This window comes from Garra rufa, chromosome 3 (genome assembly GCF_049309525.1).
Source record: "Garra rufa chromosome 3, GarRuf1.0, whole genome shotgun sequence".
Classification (NCBI taxonomy): domain Eukaryota; kingdom Metazoa; phylum Chordata; class Actinopteri; order Cypriniformes; family Cyprinidae; genus Garra; species Garra rufa.
The window spans coordinates 32,772,558-32,794,038 of record NC_133363.1 but is presented as its reverse complement, the minus strand read 5'-3'; the positions used below and the strand labels follow the sequence as shown (position 1 = coordinate 32,794,038).

Below are 21,481 nucleotides of genomic sequence, written 5' to 3'. Positions count from 1 at the left end.
GAAAGACTCTGTCCTGCTTTCTGTCTTGTAAATCCACCCCTCCCCCGGTTTGGATGTGAGAGTCTTGGCACAGACGGACATGACGAGGCAGCATTGTCAACATCGGTCTGGGTTGAAGAAACAATGTTTACTCAAGGAGTTATTCAACTGGACTGTTTTCTCTCCCATAATTCCTGTAACTTTTGTTGAGTGGATTTGGGCAGCAGAAGTTCGTTTTTAAAGGGATTGTAGCATTAGAAATCAAATGAGATCAAAGTTTATTGTAATATGAAAACAAGATCTCCACCCTTCATCAGTCTGAAAAGATTTGGAAACTAAGCTGCAAAATACAGCTTAAAATCAACTGTGCATCTATCAGTTAAAACCAACATCTAGTCCGATGTAGTCGCAGTAAGGTATCGAAGACCCTGGATAACAAAACCAGTCATAAGGGTAAATTTTTTTAAATTGACATTTATACATCACCTGAAAGAATAAATAAGCTTTGCATTGATGGTATGGTTTGTTATGATAGAACAATTTAGCTAAGGCCATGTCCACACTAATACGTTTTGGCCTTCCGTCCACACTGAGACGGCGTTTTTGTCAAGGAAAACGGTGCTTTTTGAAAACGCTCTCCAAAGTGGATAAATTTGAAAACGTCGTTTTCGTCTTGTAGTGTGGACTGTGAAAACGGAGGCTTTTGAAAACGATGATGCATATTAAGTCATGTGACGCATATTGTACCAATAGATATCTATGTTTACAGCAGTAATTGTGCCTGTGCTATTCACTGTCACACTGCTGCTAAAGAGATTTACCTCGTACACTCTTCAAATTACAGTCCTAAAATGATGGCAAAAAATTTACTCACAGTTGCTGTCCTGCAAAACATGACGACAACTGCTTTTCAGATCAAATATGAGTGAGCGCGACATAGACGCGTCGGTGAACGATGAGATATTTCCGTAAATGATCCCGGCAGAAGAATTGCGTGAAAACTTATTACCTCTGTATAATTTTGAAGGCTTTGCGCATGTGCAGTAAGGCGAATTTGACATTTTCCTACGTTTCAATGTGGACGAGAATCTTTTGGAAAACGCTTGGAAACGCTAGTGTGGACGGAGAGCGTTTTAAAACGAAAACGTTTTCAAATGTATCCGGATTAATGTAGACGTAGCCTAAGATACAAAATCTGAAATCAGAGGGTGCAAAAAAATCTAAATATTGAGAAAATTGCCTTTAAGGTTGTCCAAATGAAGATCTTAGCAATTAATATTACTAATCCAAAATTATTTTTTGATATATTTACGGTAGGAAATTTACAAAATATCTTTATGGAACATGATCTTTACTTAATATCCTAATAATTTTTGGCAAAAAAAAGAAGAAAAATCGATCATTTTGACTCTGGCTATTGCTACAAATATACACCAGTGCTACTTAAGATTGGTTTTGTGGTCCAGGGTCACATATGATAGATTTAATTGTTATTAAAATCGGCATTAGATGAAAATTCAACTTTTTTTTTTTTTTTTTTTTTTTTTTTGTAAATTTGTGTTATAGCTCTTATTGTGAACAATTCTTCTACATTATGTCTGTTAATTTATTTATTTATTTATTTTGACCTAGTGACTTCAAGAGATGACCATAGTTTTCTAGCATAATTGAGTAGTTGAGTTTCATTTATACACCACCATTCATAGGTTTGGGCTCAATACGTTTTTTTTAAGAAAGAACTACTTTTATTCATCAAGTGTGCTTTAAATTGATCAAAAGTGACAGTAAAGACATTCATAATGTTACGAAAGACTTGAACATCCATTCATCAAAGAATCCAGTTTCCACAAAAATATTAAGCAGAATAGCTTTTCAGCATTGATAATAAGAAACGCTTCTTGAGCAGCAAATCGTCACATTAGAATGATTTCTGAAGATTCATGTGACACTGAAGACTGGAGTAATGGCTTCTGAAAATTCAGCTTTGCCATCATTTTTAAAATTACATTTAAAAAAAAAACTGGTGAATTGTGATATTTTACAATATTAATGTTTTACTGCATTTTTGATCAATTAAATGCAGTCCTGGTGAGCATAAGAAACTTTTTTTGCAGCACTAAAAAAAATTTCATTGACCTCAAACTATTGAACAGTAGTGCAGGTGTATGAGTTACTAGTTTTTTAAAGAAACAATATTGTGAAGAAAAAGATAACTTTGGAACGAAAACATAACATTTAATAAAAAATATATATATTTTTTTAAATAAAAATATAGTACATTACTAAATATCATGAGATGATCATGAGAAATTAAAGGGTTAGTCCACCCAAAAATGAAATTTTGCCCATTATTTAATCACTATCAAGGCATCCTAGGTGTGTATGACTTTTTTCTTTCAGATGAATCCAATCAGAGTTATATTAAAAATTATCCTGGCTCTTCCAAGCTTTATAATAGCAGTGGATAGGTGTTTTTGATTAACAGTCCAAAAGAGTCCAATAAAGTGCATCCATCCATAATAAAAAGTGCTCCACACAGCTCCAGGGGATGAATAAAGGCCACCTAAAGCGAATTGGTTTGTTTTTGTGATTAAAAAAAATCCATATTTAGAAGTGATGAGAAGTGTCGAAGGTTAAAGTGCAGAGAAGTGAGCAAAACAAAACACCAGTCACAAATTAAAAGTACAAAAGGAGGATTTGTAAAGAAAAATGTCGGAGGATTTCGAGCCAAGAGGAGACTGGCTAAATTAAGGAAACTTTGCACTTTATTGGACTTGTTTTGGACTGTTGAAGAGAAACACCTGCCCTCCGCCATTAAAAAATATGCTTGCTCCTCCAAGCTTTATAATGTAACTCCGATTAAATTCGTCTGAAAGAAGAAAGTCATATAGACCTAGGATGCCTTGAGGGTGAGTAAACCACGGGCTAATTTTCATCTTCAGGTGAGCTAACCTTTTAAAATAGTTTTGAGATGTATGCCTTTTGTTTAAACAAGGTTTGAAGCACATGTGTTTGTAACATTTGCCTGTGAATGCTTCAGAAGATTTCCTTGACTGAACTACGCTGAGAGCTCTCCATACGGAACGATGTACCTTTCTCCTCCCCCTGACAACAGCTGGAGAAGGTGAGTCCTGCCCTAAAACTATAAGTACTGATATTGTCCTACACACACCCATCCACTGCCAACAAATATGTGTCTGTGCATTCATTACATACATTGTTACATTCTAGTTCACATACAATTTGATCATATCTCCTGTCAGTTAAAGGGCAGAGTGCAAAGATGATGTTATCTTGAAATGAAGCCGTCGTAGTGACATCAAACGCTGTTGCGAGAGAGATCATGTCACATTAGAGGGAGTGTTACTGTGTGTTTTGCATTTGCATAGGCTATCCCCACAGATGCCTGAAAAGAAAACAGTAATGACACATTTGTTTTTTTAGCGCATGGAAAATCCGCATCCGCAGCGATGATAGATAACGGCAGCAAAAGGTTAGATAAAACAAAAGTGTTTTGCCGTTCTCAACTCTGAGGGAGGTTAAAAATCCTTTCTCGCCAGTTGGCTGTGTACAAATGTCGACCATTGGACGGTTCTCCTCATTTGTTTACCGAGGAGTGAATTGCAGCCAGTAATAAAAGGCTTAAGGAAGCTTCTCCTCATCATAGTCGTGTTTTGAATGCAGGCTTGGCCGACGGCCAGTGTGCCTTCTTACCTGCAAGCTGCCTCGGCCTCCATGTTGACTCTGCGACTTGTAAAACTTTCAGAGTCCACGCCCTGTGGCATTGTTTACACCTGAAAACTGGTTGGCCTGATCAGCTTTAGCACAGCCTTCTGTTCCCACTGTGGCGAAACACTGCTGTGACAACCATATGCCATAGAGCAGCTCACATACAACACCAGACACTAGATCCAGGGCTTTATTTTAGGAATGTCATGCTTTTAGATTGAAAAGACACTTCAAACATTAACAAAGTTTGGAAAAATTAAGATTTTGTAATGTTTTTGAAAGTCTTTTAGGCTCACCAAGGCTGTGTATTATAATTTATTGTGGAAAAAAAAAGTAATTTATTCCTGTGATGGCAAAGCTAATGAATGAATGTTTGAAATGAAATTATTCTAATATGCTGATTTGGTGCACATTGTTTTTCTCATTATTAATGTTAAAAATAGTTTTTGCTGCTTAATATTTTGTGGAAATCATGATACACTACTATTCAAAAGTTTGAGGCAAGCAAAAAAAAAAGATGAATGAAAAAAGATTAAAAAAAGATGAATGCTTTTATTTAGCAAGGATGCATTAAATCGGTCAAAAGTGATAGTGAAGATATTTATAATAATTTAATAATTAAAAAGAATAATAATGTAATAATTTTAAAAGATTTCATTTCAAATAAATGCTGAAATTGTTCTTTTGAATTTTCTCTTCATCACAGCAATGTATTAAGCAGCAGTTTTTAATGGTTTGATTAGAACCATTATTAATAATTAACTTGGCATCAATAATAATTGATAATAACTGATCAAGAGGTCAGCATATTAGAATGATTTTTGAAAAATCATGTGACTCTAAAGATTAAAGAATTTGGTGCTTTGCCATAAAAAGGATTAAATTATATTTTAAAATACACAGTCGCTCAAAAGTTTGGGATCAGTAAGACTTGTACCCCCGGTTTCACAGACAAGGCTTAAGCCTAGTCCTAGACTAAAATGTAAGTCTAAGCTGTTTCAACTGAAACAAAATTGCAATGATTGATCTTAAAATATATCAGTGCCTTTGTTTTGTCTCAAAATGCACACCAGTAATGTTTTTTTTCTAAGCATGTTTATAAAAATTATTTTAATGTCTTAATTGAACTATGGCCTAATCCTGGCTTAGTCTAAGCCCTGTCTGTGAAACCGGGCTGTAATGTTTTTTTTTTTTTAAAGAAGTCTCTTATGCTCATCAAGGCTGCATTTATTTGATCAAAAATACAGAAAAAAATGTAAAATTGCAAAATGTTATTACAATGTAAAATAATGTTTTTATTTGAATATACTTTAAATTATAATTTATTCCTGTGATGCAAAGCTAAATTTTCATCAGCTGTTACTCCAGTCTTAAAAGGCAAGGCAAGGCAAGGCAAGGCAACTTTATTTGTATAGCACATTTCATACACAATGGTAATTCAAAGTGCTGTACATAGAAGGAATTAAAATCATAATAGCATAAAAATCATAAAAATGTAAAATAATAATCACAACAATGAAAACAGAATTTAAGAACTGATTTAAAATTAATTAATACAGTAAAATGATTATACATAAAATAATGCAATCTGTTCGGACGTAGCACAGTGCTCATTCAATAAATGCACAACTAAAAGTCACATGACTTTTCATTCTAAAATGCTGATTTATTATGTGAATTATCAATGTTGGAAACAGTCGTGCTGGCAAATATTTTTTGGGAACCTGTGATTCTTTTTTCAGGATTCTTTGAATAACAATTTATTTATAATGAAAATCTATGCTATCACTTTTTATTAATTTAACACATCCTTGGTGAATAAAAGTATTAATTTCTTTCAAAAAAAGAAAGAATAAAAATGTACTGACCCCAAAGTTTTGAACATTAGTGTTTATTGTTAGAAAACCTTTTTTTTTAATAAATGCTGTTCTTTTTAATCTTTTATTGATCAAATAATCCTGAAAAAAGTATAAGTTCTAAACAAATATTAAACAGCACGACTGTTTTCAACACCTGATAATAAATCAGCATATTAAAATGATTTCTGAAGGATCATGTGACATTGAAAACTTGAGTAATGATGCTGAAAATGCAGCTTTGTATCACAGGAATAAATTATATTTTAAAATATATTCACATAGAAAACAGATCTTTTAAATTAAAATAATATTTCACAATATTGCATTTTTTTTCAGTATTTTTGATCAAATAAATGCAGCCTTGACGAGTATAAGAAATGTCTTTAAAAACCATTAAAAGTCCTACTGATCCCACTTTTGAGCAGCAGTGTATATTCAAATAAAATTAGAATTTATTTTCAATTATAATAATATTTCACAATATCACAGTTTTACGGTATTTTGGATCAAATAAATGCAGCCTTGATGAGCATAAATATAAAAAAACATTTCAAAACTTTACGAGGTTGTGTAGTTGTGTATAAAAGCAGAAATAGGCGTAGCAGAGGGTAATACTCTCATGTGGAGTTTAGCTGAATATATGATCTTAGGCAAACTTTTAGAGCTTTATTATAAATGCATAAACAGTGAGCGGTTCACTCCACTTCAAGGGGCATCTCAGAGGCATCCCATGAATTATGAAACATAGGATTCAGAGGATCAAGCGCAGTTAGATCTTCACCACTACAATGTATATTCCTGGATTTTTTTACATTGCTTTCCTGTTCAACCTTTTTAATTCGATCCAGTTTTCTTCTCATCTTTAGGAGTGTTGTCATTGTGCGTTCAAACTGTGTCCTGGTGAAGCCTGAATACTAACCACGGCATTTCTCTCTGATTCTAACCGTCTCTTTTTCTTCCTCAAGGATGAATGTTCAGCTATTCCTCAAATCTCTTCTCAGTGTAAACAGCACTAACTAAACCTGCCAGATCTTTTGCTAGCTACCCCTCAGAGCCAGCCTCCTCCTCCCCAGAACAGATCGTGAGCTCAGCGTGTTTGTAAGCCCCCCCCTCCCTCTTTGCTCTGGACCAGATTAGCATTCGCAAATGATTGTAGTCCATGTTTTGGTTTGGTTTGGTTTGGTTTTTGTTTTATTCCGCTGTGCCTGTTTGACCTTGCACAGATAGATGTGATTGAATTGTGGGTGTGCTGCTTTGTCTTTTTTTTTTTCTTTTTTTCTTTTGGGATCTCACGCTTTAATATCATCTCACATGAATAAATGAACAGCCGAACAGATGTTTTCTGTCTGCGTGAACATTAGAGGTTAAGCTAGATTTAGGAGGAGCCAGAGAACGATTGCAAATGATTTTTGGCATTTTTAATGATGCTCGTGGCGTTTGTGAAGTCTGCCGTTTGTTGTCTGACAGTGTGACACGTCACAGAAAATCAGCAGATTTACTAGTGTTTGGTTTGTGCAGTTGTAAAAAGCCTTAAGGGACGTCTGCTTGGATGTTTGTGATGCTTTAGCGCATGTAAAGAAGGGGCATAAGGAACTGGTTACTGCTTTGCTCAAGAGAGAAATCAAGGCCAGTTGGCAACAAATCTGTGATTATGGTTTTAGGGGCAGTGTTCATGAAGGTTCAGTGGGACTTTCCATGAAAATAGTATAAAATAGGGCTTTAAAATGATTGTTTTTTGTTTCTTTTCCATGTTAGTGGATGTTTAACCTTCAGAAAATGTCCTTAAAAGGTTGAACTAATTATATAAGCATCATATTTTGAGGTTTGCAACCCTTTTTACAAAATGAAAGCTTTTTAGTCAAATAGATTTTAAAAAAGTTTTAAAAATACATTTACGTAAATAACCCATGTAACAGGGTTGCAAATGTAGCAAATTTTATGTTTTAATTTTACATAAATGAAAGCGAGTTTGTGTTATTTATTTATTTATGAATAATTTGGTAACGGGGTTAAATGACTTTCCTGGTTGTTCGTGATTTATTGGATGAGAATTAAGAATAATGAATTTCAATAATATTATTACTATAAAAAATTAATAAAATTATATTATTATTTTTTTTAAAAACCATGGAGTATTGAGATATTGATTTACTTGACGTTTCCAGAAATCACACTTTAATTAGGCTTCCTCATATTCAGTTTTTTTCAAGTTTAGTTTTTTTGTAATTGAGGAAAATATGAGGAAGCATATTTAAATATTAAAACACATAATTAAATTTCATATTTTTGGGTATCAGTAGAAAACTGCTTAATTATTTATAGTGTTTCTGGTATTTAAAAAGTCTTAATTCTCCCTTCCTCAAATTAAAACCTAAATTATCTTAAATGCAAGCAGAAAGTCTTAAATTCATGTCATGGCATAGCATCTTCTCATTTTTTTCTTCTTAGTTTTGTTTTCCAATACAAATATCTAGTTATTTGAGGTATAAAATGAACATATTAAGTCTTTTTTAATCAAACTTTTTTAAATCATACATTTTACTTATGTAAAGTTTATCTTAAGTAGATGTATCTTGATTTAAGATAAGATTTATCTATTTGCCGTATCTTCTAGTTACACTGGAAAAAAGTGATGCCATTTTTTCCCAGTGTGATTAGAAGGAATGGTAAAAGATATTTCCATATTCTAGTGGTTGAGAGAAGTGTGATATTCAAGCCATAATCTTTTACTGTTGGAAGTATTTTCAGATTTTGAAGTGTTCCTAATACAATACAATATGTTTAGAGACCATACTGATTAGAGATGTAATTATTAATATTATCATTTAGTATTAGTAATCAATCAGTAACATTTTTAATTATGAAAATTATAAATATTGTGGTATCGCGATCAAAAATTGTCTCTGTATTATTGTGTATTATTGTGTATTATTGATCACAGCATTTCACTAGATTTGTACTGAGGCTCGTTTTTGTAAGCCTGAGTTTTCTGTCGAAATAAAAGCTCTACTGCCATTTCCGTCAAAATAAAAGCTTAATAAGCGCAGTGTAAATTGCTTGACAGCTAGTGGTTTAAATGAGTAACGTTACTGCAGTCCAAATTCAAAATACCTCTTTCAAGTGTAGAAATAAGAAAAGAAGTATTGTAATTTTCCTACTGTAGTGTTAAGCAAAAACAATATACGCATGAAATAGAATAGAATAATTTAACTTCAAAATGTACAAAAATTTCATTTTCAAGTCTTCATTTGACTTAAATAAAATCCAAATATTGCAATAAATATGGTATTGTGGACTTCACATAGAGTTATTATCGTATTGTGACATTTTGATATTGTTACATCCCTAATATTGACGTATTGTGTTCCATTAAAGGAGTAGTTCACTTTCAGAACAAAAATTTACAGATAATGTACTCAGCCCCTTGTCATCCAACATGTTCATGTCTTTTTTTGTTCAGTCATAAGGAAATTGTTTTTTGAGGAAAACATTTCACGATTTCTCTCCATATAACGGACTTCTATGGTGCCCTGAATTTGAACTTCCAAAATGCAGTTTAAATGCCGCTTCAAAGGGCTTTAAATGATCACGATTTATTTTCTAAAAAAAAAAAAAAATACAATTTATATACTTTTCAACCTCAAATGCTCGTCTTGTCTAGCTCTGTGTGTACTCTATTCCGGTTCATGACAGTTAGGGTAAGTCAAAAAACTCCCCTCTTATTTTCTCCTCCGACTTCAAAATCGTCCTACATCGCTGTTTTACCTTTTTTTGTAAAGGGTGTTTGATCTTATTCGCACGTTCACTTTGTAAACACTGGGTCGTTACTTCTGCAGCGATGTAGGACGATTTTGAAGTTGGAGGAGAAAATGAGATGAAAGTTTTTCGACGTACCATAACTGTTATGAACTGGAATACACAGAGTTCACGCAGAGCTAGACAAGATGAGCGTTTGAGATTAAAAAGTATGTAAGTTGTAAATGTTTTTAGAAAATAACCAATCGTTTCGCTAGATAAGACCCTTCTTCCTCGGCTGGGATTTAGAGCCCTTTGAAGCTGCATTTAAACTGCATTTTGGAAGTTCAATCTCGGGGGTACCATAGAAGTCCATTATATAAAGGTCTAAAATAAAGTCTAAAATTTACCGTCATAAAACCTGCAGAAACCCCGATTAATTATGACATTTGATTTTTATTGCAAGTTATTGATAAGTTACTTGTAACTATTGTAAAGGCTATTTAATACTGATCAAGTGAGCACTAGGCACTAGTATGATTAGTCTGTAGGGGATTGGGCATGGTTCACTGTCAGTTTAGGACTGCAGTGGGCAGGCGTTTGGGCAGCAGAGGATGATTTCTCTGCTTTACTGGAGTCTCATTCTAATGTATGTCCTCGAGGAACTGTTTACAGCTCTCTCAACACATCTGTGATGCATTACCTACCGCAGCACCCACTGGGTAAGGGTTAATGAGCTGAAAAGGGCGTCAACGCCGCTCATTAACCCCTTCCGTCTGCTCACCACACAACTTGTGCAGATTTGGGTCACACAATACCCTGGTGTTGGGGTGGCGGATGTGTTTTGTGTTGAGTTCACAGGGCCTCACATCTACCACCAGAAAAGGAAATGTGAGTGGACTGAGGTAGTATGTTGCCAATAAAAAGATGTTGTTGGCATCGAAATGGTCGAGAGAAAGAGCGGTGCCGTTACTGATACTGTAACATTAATATAATGTGTTTATTGGAGATTTTGGAGAACATCCATTCCTTTTAGCATTTTTCTTGGACTATTTTTTGCCACAACATAATCTCATGTGGTTGCGTGACCCTTACAGTACTAACATTTAATGTGGTGTACAATCTGAATCTCTGTGTTTTAGTGTGCCCCAAAGCTCATTTGCATCCGTAGGGACGACAGCGCTACTATGATACTTTCAGGCTCAGCTCTCCCTGGGGGTACAGCTTTCCCTCTGGTGTCTGGATAAACAGGGCTGGTTCTGAATCCTAGGCAACATCCATACATTTCCCTGCGGAGCTCAGCTGGATTGGGTCAGGAACATGGGTCAGCACTGTGCTCTTAGTCCCACGCTCTCCCATCCTGGATCTGAGCCTCTGCTCTTCCCAAACCAGACTTCCTCTGGGAGGTTTTCTAGAAAGGCATTCGTCTTGACTTAAGTTTGATAAGCAGCGATAGGCATTCATTGAAGAATCTCTCCGTTTTTGGTGGTCTGCCTGATGCCAGTTTAAAAACATCTGTTTTTATGTTGTCTCTGACCACAGGTCAGCTTTAAATAACAATCTGTTTGTGAATCCTAGCATCTTTTACTAAGACTGCTTTTGTTAGGAGTCCATTCACCTCCTAATGCATTTCTGGTTATTATCTGGTTATGTACAGATGAGGTCAAATCTGCAAAATGATAATTATTTTACCAAAATAAGAGGGATCATACAAAATGAGTTATTTTGTATTTAGTACTGACCTGAATAAGATATGTCACATAAAAGATGTTAACATATAGTCCACAAGAGAAAATAATAGTTGAAATTATAAAAATAACCCCGTTCACAAGTTTACATACGCTTAAATTAATACTGTGTTGTTATCTCAATGATCCACAGCTGTTTTTTTTTTGTTTTTTGTTTAGTTATTGTTGTTCATGAGTGCCTTGTTTGTCCTGAACAGTTAAACTGTCCAGAAAAATCCTTCAGGTCCCACAATTTTTTTGGTCTTCAGCTTTTTGTGTATTTGATCCCTTTACAGAAATGACTATGATTTTGAGATCCATCTTTTCACTCTGAGGACAACTGAGGGACGCAGCAACTATTACATAAGGTTCAAACGCTCACTGATGCTCCAGAAGGCAAAACGATCCATTAAAAGCCAGGGGTGTAAACTTCTTAAATTTTAAGATCAGGGTCAATTTAACTTATTTTGTCTTCTGGGAAACATGTAAGTATCTTCTGTAGCTTTTGAAGGGCAGTACTAAGTGAAAACTTTAGGCAAAATAAGAAAAATTTACACATCTTCATTCTGTTCAAAAGTTTACACCCCTGTTGTTGTTGTTTTCTTTTTTTTTTTTTTTCAATTCATCGTTTTCCTTCTGGAGCATCAGTGAGCATTTGAACCTTCTGTAACAGTTGCGTATGAGTCTCTCAGTTGTCCTCTGTGTGATTTTGAGATCCATCTTTTCATTGTCATTGTTGGAAGGTGTTCATATTCAAAAAAATGCTGAAAATTCAAAGAATTTGTGGGACCAGAGGGATTTTACTAAAGAACAGAAGGCAGTTTAACTGTTAAGGACAAACAAGAGACTCATGAACAACTGTTACTAAAAAAAAAAAAAACACAGGTAAACATTCAGGTAACAAGACAGTATTAAAAATCAGGTGTATATCAACTTTTGAACAGGGTCATTTTTATAAATTCAACTATTATTTTATCTTGTGGACTATATGTAAACATCTTTTATGTGAAATATTTTATTCAGGCAGTACTAAATAAAAAATAACAAGCATTTTGAATGATCCCTCTTATTTTGGTAAAATAATTAACATTTTGCAGATTCTGCAAGGTGTATGTAAACTTTTGACCTCAACTGTATACTGACTCTATACTGTATACAATGACCATCCAATGTCCAAAATGTACATCCACAAAACAGTTGGTGGATGCCATAGCACTTATTTTCCATACTACTAAGAAAATTAATGGCTACCAACAACTGTTTGGTTACCAACTTTCTTCAGTTAATATTCTTTCTTGTTCCGCAGAAGAAAGAAATTCTTACAAGAGAGTTAGTAAATGGATAGTTGACCCAAAAATGAAAATACTGTCATTAATTACAACATGTAAGACCTTTGTTCATCTTCAGAACAAAAGTTAAGGTATTTTGATGAAATCTGATTTTTCTGACCCTGTATAGACAGCAGCACAACTACCACGTTCAAGGCTGTTGCATTGCTGTCTATCCAGGGTCAGAAAGCTCTCAGATTTCATTAAAAATATCTTAATTTGTGTTCCGAAGATGAATGACTGTCTTACAGCATGCTGATTTAAAGCAATCTGAATAAATGCATTTTAAAAATATGATTTTAGGGCTTTAAAATCCAGTTGTGCAAAAACTGGTAAAGAATTATGTTTAACTTAAATGTATTAGTTTATTTTAAAACGTAATTCAGAATGGACAGAAATTGTATATGCAGTTGAAATGCATAAATTATAAATTTAAGCTTATCTCTTCAAAATGGGTGGTCGACAGACACTGACTTTAGTCCTCCGAATTGCATACGTGTGCAGCTAAGCCCTGATACGCTTCAAAGCACGGGTGCACACCGGCATTACAGGGAAATGTGAAGGAAGGCTACTTTCTGTTGTTTCAAGGAGTATCTTTTCTTTTCCCGCACAGGCCGCAGTGTATTGGTGGAGCATTACATCACCCTAGTGTGGTCTGGCATACTCTAGTCTCTCCTTAGCAGTGGAGCAGGCTGCAGGAAATCTGTTTATTATTTCTCTTTATTGTCTTGGTGATAGGAATATGTTAACCCTCTTAGTGGGAACCAGCTTCCCTGTTCTGGCAGACACCAGCGTGCACAGGCTACATCTGCTGGGCTGCATGTGCATCTACACAGCGAACATGAATCAGTATTGGATCACGCATGTCGTGTTTTGTGCTCTTTCACACACTTGCCATATGTTACTATTATAACATATATACTATATGTTACTATTCCACTACAGTGGAGTGTAGCTATAAAAAAAGAGAAAGTAGTTACAGTATGTGATGTGTTTTGTTTAGAAATTGTCTCTGAATTGCATGGCTCTCATAAAGACTAAGGGTTTATTTGTTGATTGCGGTTGTGGCCAGTAAGATGTGTTTGTTTATTTGGTTGAGTCTGTATCCTGATTGCCCGTTGTGGTTGCTCTGCTGCAGTGTTTCTTTTGGTTCATTAACCATTTAAGATATTATAGCACTTTTGTTTGCTCTCAGACGTGGCAGCTCCAATCTAATTGAAGCAGTAAATCAGTGCTGCACAGTATTAGACTAACCTGGGGGAATAGGCTCTGATTTCTCCGGCTCTGTTTATGTTTTCCTGAAGGTGTCACAGAGGAATTTCCACTCTGCTCGCTCTCTTCTCTCTTTGTGTCTGTCTGGCTTGCTCATGCTGCTGTACTAACCCCTGAGCGAGGGCTACAGGCTCAGTACAGTAGTGAGTAACACGTGACTGTTTCCATTTCTAAAGGGAGCAACCGCCATGGACCGAAGAGAAACGACCGGGATTTAGATTAATATCACAGCTTAACAGGTGACCTTTGACTTTCAAGTTCCTCTCTCACAGACCTCCTCTGGACCTGTCTCTTTTGTTTTTTCTTATCGTCATCCCTCGCAGATCTCCTTTTCTCAGCTTGATATCCTTAGATTGATTCAAACTGTTTCTTAATCAAGTCTTCATACCGTACAAACAAAATGATTTCAAGCCAATCACAGATGCTGTTTCTCTACGTAAACTAATATTTCGCTGTACCAAACTAATCCAAACCAAGGATTTCATTATTTCTACTAATCCGTTTTTTCCCTTTGTCACATTCATTATTGTGATGTAGAGTGACTTCACCCTCCACACATAGAGAAAAGTGTGTGCGTGTGTTTTTTTTTTTTTTTTTTTTTTTTTTAACATCACCTGAAAATGGTTTAAAGGTCAAACCTGATAATGGATGTAAAGCAGAGAGAAGAACTGGAGTACAGTGAAGTGCTCTTGAAAGTACCGTCATGTGTAATTGCTTAATGAAGGCAGTGAGCGAGGGCAAAGGGTCATGTGGGAATGGCTCGGCTCACCAGTTTTTTTCTTTTTTGATGGCTCACTGACCGAGCTTTTCTTTCTCCCTCCTTCTTCCACAGAACAAACTCTGACTCAGCTCTGCACACCAGTGCCATGAGCCCAAACCCACAGGATCCTTTTGGCAAGACCCAGCAGATGGGCAGAGGACCTCCTCAGCGAAACGGTGAGCTCAGCCTCTTCTCTAATGTATTACCTCCACAACCACACTGTAGTTTAACAAAGCCATTGCGTGGCATAACAGTGTGGTTGAAACACATGCAGGGAGTCAAAAGGATTATACAATGGATGATAAATCAATGATTTATACCAGACCCAAATCAAACCGTCCCACCCGTTGTGCAGCTTGTTTGCACGACACAGCTGGAGCTCACGGTCACGTTGTTTATAAAGTTGTCTTGGTTACAGACAGAGGCATTTCAGATGGTACACTCGGCCCGCCCTGAGTGCTTTTAATTGGATGTTTCCTCTACCCTTATTTTTCTGATTTCTGGAGCTCTCGAAAACAATTAATGTAGAGCCCCATGAGCTTTATAAATGCAATAGTCTGGTTTATACTCCCTTAAAAAGACACAGCCAGAGTTCACAGACACATGCTGCAGTGAAGATGTTTGTTAGGCTATAGGGGTATGTCATAGGGTGGGATGATCAGTGCTAATATTTCGTCATTGTAGCAGTAAAAGTCTGGCAAAAAAATAAGGCTATGTTGATAGAATTATGTATTGATTTTTATTGCATGACATTGCATCAGGACTTCAGGTCCTTGTCAGTATAGGTTGTGTTTATAGAAGGATTAGTTCACTTCCAGAATAAAAATGGCCTCAGGGGTGATAAGTCATCCAAGATGTTCAAGTCTGTCTTTCTTTAGTCGAAAAGAGAGGTTTTTGAGGAAAATATTCCAGGATCTTTTTCCATATGGTGGACTTCAATGGGGATCAACGGGTTGAATGTCCAAATTGCAGTTTCAGTGCAGCTAAAAAAAAAATTGAAATTCATATACTTTTTATAACCACAAATGCAGTCTCTGCAATGCACGTCTACGACTTCACGCTTCATGTAGTCACGCTGGAAAGGTCACGAGTGGTCAGGTCATTTTCCATCAACTTTAAAATCGTCTGACATTGATGTTTTACCTATTTTTGTAAGGGATGTTTGACTTTCTTTGCATGTTTGCTTTGAAAACACTGGGTCGCTACTTTCGCCTACATCATTCGTGACCTTTCAAGCTTGATTACGTAATGCGCGAGGTTAAATTTGTGGTTAAAAAGTATATGAATTAAAATTTTTTAAAGGGGTCATCGGATGGCCATTTTCCACAAGTTGATATGATTCTTTAGGGTCTTAATGAGAAGTCTATAACATACTTTGGTTAAATTTCTCAATGGTAGTGTAAAAACACTCTTTTTACCTTGTCAAAATCAGCCCTTTTTAGAGTGAGCTATTCTGTTGCATGTTCCTTTAAATGGTAATGAGCTCTGCTTGCCCTGCCCCCCTCTGCCGTGGGATGATGAGCCATAATGTTTACTTTAGCCACGTTTAGCTGCGAAACTTGCTAACTAGCACATTATTAAGAAAGGGCATTTGCAAAGATGCATAAAAAACCCTTATACTCACTTCTGCTGTGGGTGAAGCTGCATCACGAATGATTTGCACGAACATAGACGCATATGTAGATCGGGATCTGCACTTTCCTTTCAAAAATGAAAGTAACGTTAATCCTTTGCGTCTTCAGCGGCTCAGATGTCGGGAGTAAATGACGACTGCTTTGTTCATTATTACATCCAACAACAGAACACCTCAATCGCTCAATTAGAGTCTTCCTCTGCACCTGAGTTGTTGACACAATGGCGATCGTATTCGGACTGTTTCAGCTCGGTGAGGGCGGGTCTAAGGTAAGACGCTCATGTCAATCAACTGTGGTTCGTCACAACGACAAGAAGCTGAGAATGACCTGATTTTAAAAAGGGGATATTACTTTTAAAGATTAAAAAATTACCACTGGGTGGATTTTTATCATTGTTGGGTGGTTGTGCACACAAACTGCCAACACACATTAATGTTCAAACAACATGTAAAAGTGAGTTTTGCATCCGATGACCCCTTTAAAGAAAATGGCGTTTCGTTAGATAAGACACCACTTCCTCGGCTGGATCGTTTAGAGCCCTTTGAAGCTGCGCTGAAACTTCAACCTGTTGGCCACCATTGAAGTCCACTATATGGATAAAAATCCTGTAATGTTTTCATCAAAAACCTTAATTTCTTTTTGACTGAAGAAAAACAGACATGAACATCTTGGATGGCATGGGGGTGAGTAAATTATCAGGAAGTTTTTCATCTGGAAGTGCACTAATCCTTTAATATCATTTCTTTCAGTTGGAATAATAAAAAAGCTGGGAGTGCGTTTTGAGGTTGATCATCCTGTGGTGAACTATTAATGTTTGTTGCATAGAAATGTTGTTTTGTGGTTTGTTACATCACATCCCTTTCTAGTATTCTAACATCTATCATGAAAAAGCTTTACAGGATTTATATTGTCATGACATGAAGAGTTTATGCAACATTACACAGAAAGACTCTAATAGCCAGTGCATACACAATGTATTGGTTTTTATTGCATGACATTGCATCAGTAATTCAGGTCCTTGTCAATATGTTGTTCATTAAAGGATTAGTTAATATCCACACAAAAAAAATCCTGCTAATTTATTCACCCCTATGTCATCCAAGTTGCATTACATAATCATTTTGGAAAGGTCACACGTACACATGTACTTTGTTTCAAAAAGATAGGGTAGGGCGAAAAACTGCATCTAATTTTTTCCTCCAACTTCAAAATCATCCGACATCAAGACCTGGGTCGGTACGTCCGCATACATCACGCATGACCTTTCCAACACCTTTCCAGCTGAGGTCCAGCTTGTGCAAGAAAAGCATTTGTGGTTAAAAAGTATATAAATTTCAATTTAAAAAAATGGCCGAAAGTTTCACTAGATAAGACTCTTATTCCTCAGCTGGGATCGTTTAGAGCCCTTTGAAGCTGCATTAAAACTCCAATTTGGATCTTCAACCTGTTGGCCACCATTGAAGTCCGCTATATGGATAAAAATCTGTAATGTTTTCCTCAAAAACCTTAATTTTTTTTTTTTCGACTGAAGAAAGAAAGACATGTACATTTTGGATGACATGGGAGTGAGTAAATTATCAGGGGATTTTTATTCTGGAAACTAATCGTAATTTAATATTTACTTCAGTTTGAATAATAAAAAAGCTGGGAGTGCGTTTTGAGGTTGATCATCTGGTTGTGCATTACTGGGGTTTGTTACATATAAATATTGCTTTGTGGATTGTTGCATCACATCCCTTTCTAGTATTCTTACATATATCATGAAAAAGCTTGACAGGATTTACGTGGTTATGACGTGAAGAGTTTATGTAACATTACACAAACAGACCATTACAGTAATCTCATGCCATTGCATAAACAACTGTTCAAAAGTTTGGGGTCAGTAAAATACTTTTTTTTTATTTATTAATGTATTTATTTTTAAAATAAATTAATACTCTTATTTAGCAAGGATGCATTAAAACAAAAGTGACTAAAACATGTATGATGTTATTTTAAAAACATATATATTTCAAATACTTTTATTGTATTTTTGAGTTTCTTTCAAAATCATGAAAGGACACATCGAATGCCCATTTTTCAAGTTCTTTAGGGGATTTCGTGAAATGTCTGCAACATACTTTGGTTAAAATTCCTCAGTGGTCATGTAAAACAACACCATTTTTACCTTGTCAAAAACAGCTCTGTTCACAGCAACCCATTTCGGTGCATGGCTCTTTAAATTATAATGAGGTACTGCTCACTTCACCCGTCTCTTTCATTTTTTGTGTATTCAGCGGTGCATTACAATCAAAAACAAAACTAATACACTGCGTCCTCAGTGACTCTAATGTCGGGAGAAAATGAAGACTCTTGTGTTTACTTTTACATCCAAATACAAAATACCTGCATTGCTTATGTCGCTACAGCTGCTCAAGCGTGGAGAAAAAAGTGGACAGCATACAACTGTCAGTGGTCGTGGGCGGAGCCTGAGCAATATGATGTCATACTGCTCATAAAATCAAAACGTTTGATAATTGAGACTGTTTAGGTTTTTTTAATAAAAAAATATTACAGTTCAATATTAAATATTACAGTTGGCCAGAAAGAGATTTTTTTTTTATCTTTCATTAAGAAATTCCTGTGCGGGACACATTAAGCTCAGAGACTGCAAGCTAAGCATTTAAAAACTCTACAGCCTTTATAAGCACTATTCATTCACACAACACCATTAGTATGTAAAGATAATCCTGTAGTTTTCCTCACATGAAACGAAGTAGAGGCTTAAACTGTATTTGACGTGTCATCATGGATTGCCTAGCCCTAGCCCATTAACATTTTCTTTTTTTTTTTTTTCTTTTTTTTTTTTTTTACTGAGGGATGAGTCAGTTATTTTCTTTTAATCGACAATATGTAATCCTGGACCACAAAACCTTAAGTCTTAAGTAGCATGGGTATATTTGTAGCAATAAGCAAAAATACATTGTATGGGGCAAAATTACAGATTTCATTTCCTTCCATAAATATATTAAAACTTAATTTTTGATTAGTAATATGCATTGCTAAAAATGTCAATTGGACAACTTTAAAGGTGATTTTTCTCAATATTTAGTTTTTTTTTTTTGCACCCTCAGATTCCAGATTTTCAAATAGTTGTATTTCAGGCTCAGCCAAATATTGTCCTGTCCTAACAAACCATACATCAACGGAAAGCTTATTTATTCAGCTTTCAGATTTAAAAAACTTGACCCTTATGACTGGTTTTGTGGTCCAGGGTCACATACAGTCAAGCCCGAAATTAGTCATACCCCTGGAAAATTTGAAGTTACTTTTATTCAACCAGCAAGTTTCTTTTGACCGGAAATGACACAGGATAATGTGTAAGAAAAGATAATAAGACAATGTACAAGAGGCATCATTGTGGGGAAAAAAATATTTCTCAGCTTTTATTTAGATTTGAACAAAAACTGGCATGTCCAAAATTATTCATACCCTTTGCAAACTGTCACAGTCTATGTGAAAATCCAAAGTTCTATACCATTCCAAATAGTCCAGGCTGTTCTAAAGCATCCTAATTACCCTGATTCATTGGGAACAGCTGTTTTAATCAACTCAACAGGTGAAAAACAGAAGCTCTCTGCTGTTGGTTTGTGGACAGTCATGGCTAAGACAAAGGAGCTCACTGAAGACCTGCGGCTGCGCATTGTGGCTGCTCACAAGTCAGGAAAGGGCTATAAGACCATATCTAAATGTTTTGAAGTTCCAGTGGCTACAGTGCAAAGTATTATTAAAAAACACAAGACGTTCCATACTGTGAAAAATCTCAGAGGACAAGGTCAGAAGCCAAAAGTGACACCTGTGCTGGCCAGGAGGATAGTGAGAGAGGTAAAAAAAAAAAAAAAGAATCCAAGGATCACCACCAAGGTCATCCTGATGAATCTGGGCTCTGCTGGTGGCAACATGTCAAGGCAGACAGTCCAACGGACACTGCACACCGCTGGGTTCCACGGACGCCTTTGAAAATGCTCATCTGGTCAAAGAAGAAGACTTCTGGTCTCCTGTTTTTGGTCAGATGAAACAAAAATGTAATTGTTTGTCCACAATGAAGTAGCCTTCATTTGGCATAAAAAAGGAGAAGCCTTCAACCCTAAGAACACCATCCCCACTGTCAAACATGGTGGTGGAAACCTAATGTTTTGGGGGTGTTTTTCAGCCGGTGGACCAGGGAACCTAATCACAGTAAACGGCACCATGAAAAAGGAGCAATACATCAAAATTCTCAACAACAACATCAGGCAGTCTTCAGAGAAACTTGGCCTTGTGCACCAGTGGACATTTCAGCACGACAACGACCCAAAACACACAGCAAAAGTGTTGAAGAAATGGTTAGCAGACAAAAACATTAACGTTTTGCAGTGGCCCAGCCAGAGTCCTGACTTAAATCCAATTGAGAATCTGTGGAGGGAGCTAAAGATCAGGGTGATGGCAAGAGACCCTCCAACCTGAAAGAGTTGGAGCTCATCGCTAAAGATGAATGGGCAAAAAAACCAGTGGAGATGAGCAAAAAGCTGGTCAGCATTTATAGGAAGCATTTGATTGCTGTAATAGCCAATAAAAGCTTTTCTATTGATTATTGAGAAGGGTATTTTGAACATGCCACTTTTTGTTCAAATGTAAATAAAAGACGAGTAATCATTTTTTCCACAATGATGTCTCTTGTACATCGTCTTATTATCTTCTGGGAGACGTCTGTGTCATTTCTAATAAAAAAAACTTGCTGGTTGAATAAAAGTAACATTAAGTCAGAATTTGCCATGGGTATGAATAATTTTGGGCTTGACTGTTTGTCACAAAAACCTAACTTTTATTGAACCTGCAATGTTCTTTTTCATTCTACTCTTCTTTTTTTTTTGCTCACTTGCTCTCTCACAAATTGATTTGCAAGCATTTAGGCTTGATTTTGCGGCTCATCTGCACTGCATATCCAAGATAAAAGCATCTTTGTGTAGTAGATCTTTCTGTTTAGTCAGTAGGTTTAAATAAGATACTAAATGAAGATGTGGAGCAACTGTGATGGTCACATGTACACCGAGATATGGAGCACTATATCTCAGAGGCTGTCTGTGGCCCAGGGCAGTTGTTTTCAGTTGAGGCAATTTAGTGCTAACTGATAAGAAACAGTTTCACTTGAGGACAGCAGGCATTTAATATCTGTCTGGCAGCTCTTCTGAATTATGCACACAGTTGACTTTGTGGAGGTGTGCAGTGAGGCTCACGTAATGTGAACAAGTACAAACCAGCCTCTCACATGGGACAAAAATTTGTCTCGCTTCCGCTATCACAGTAGTCTCATCCCAAACCTGCCAGCCAACTCAACTGTGTGATGCAACTGTGCTATTCATGTGTGGATCTCCCAAAATGCATAAGACCGTATCGTAACTGTGTGCCACGTTCAACCACTTGACTCTGACCCTACTGG

General features: G+C 36.1%; 1 protein-coding gene across 5 annotated transcripts in view; it reads left to right on the top strand.

The window, feature by feature from the left end:
* The window catches only part of crtc3 (CREB regulated transcription coactivator 3), a 63,987-nt gene that overhangs the window by 22,529 nt on the left and 19,977 nt on the right, over positions 1 to 21,481 (top strand). For 3 of the 5 annotated variants that reach the window (XM_073835941.1, XM_073835942.1, XM_073835940.1), the window contains 3 exons: positions 3,042 to 3,103; positions 13,806 to 13,868; positions 14,462 to 14,565. In XM_073835941.1, the coding sequence (XP_073692042.1) occupies positions 3,042 to 3,103; positions 13,806 to 13,868; positions 14,462 to 14,565 (229 nt within the window). The remainder of the gene's footprint in view (positions 1 to 3,041; positions 3,104 to 13,805; positions 13,869 to 14,461; positions 14,566 to 21,481) is intronic. The other 2 variants (XM_073835944.1, XM_073835943.1) reach the window with 1 other exon arrangement.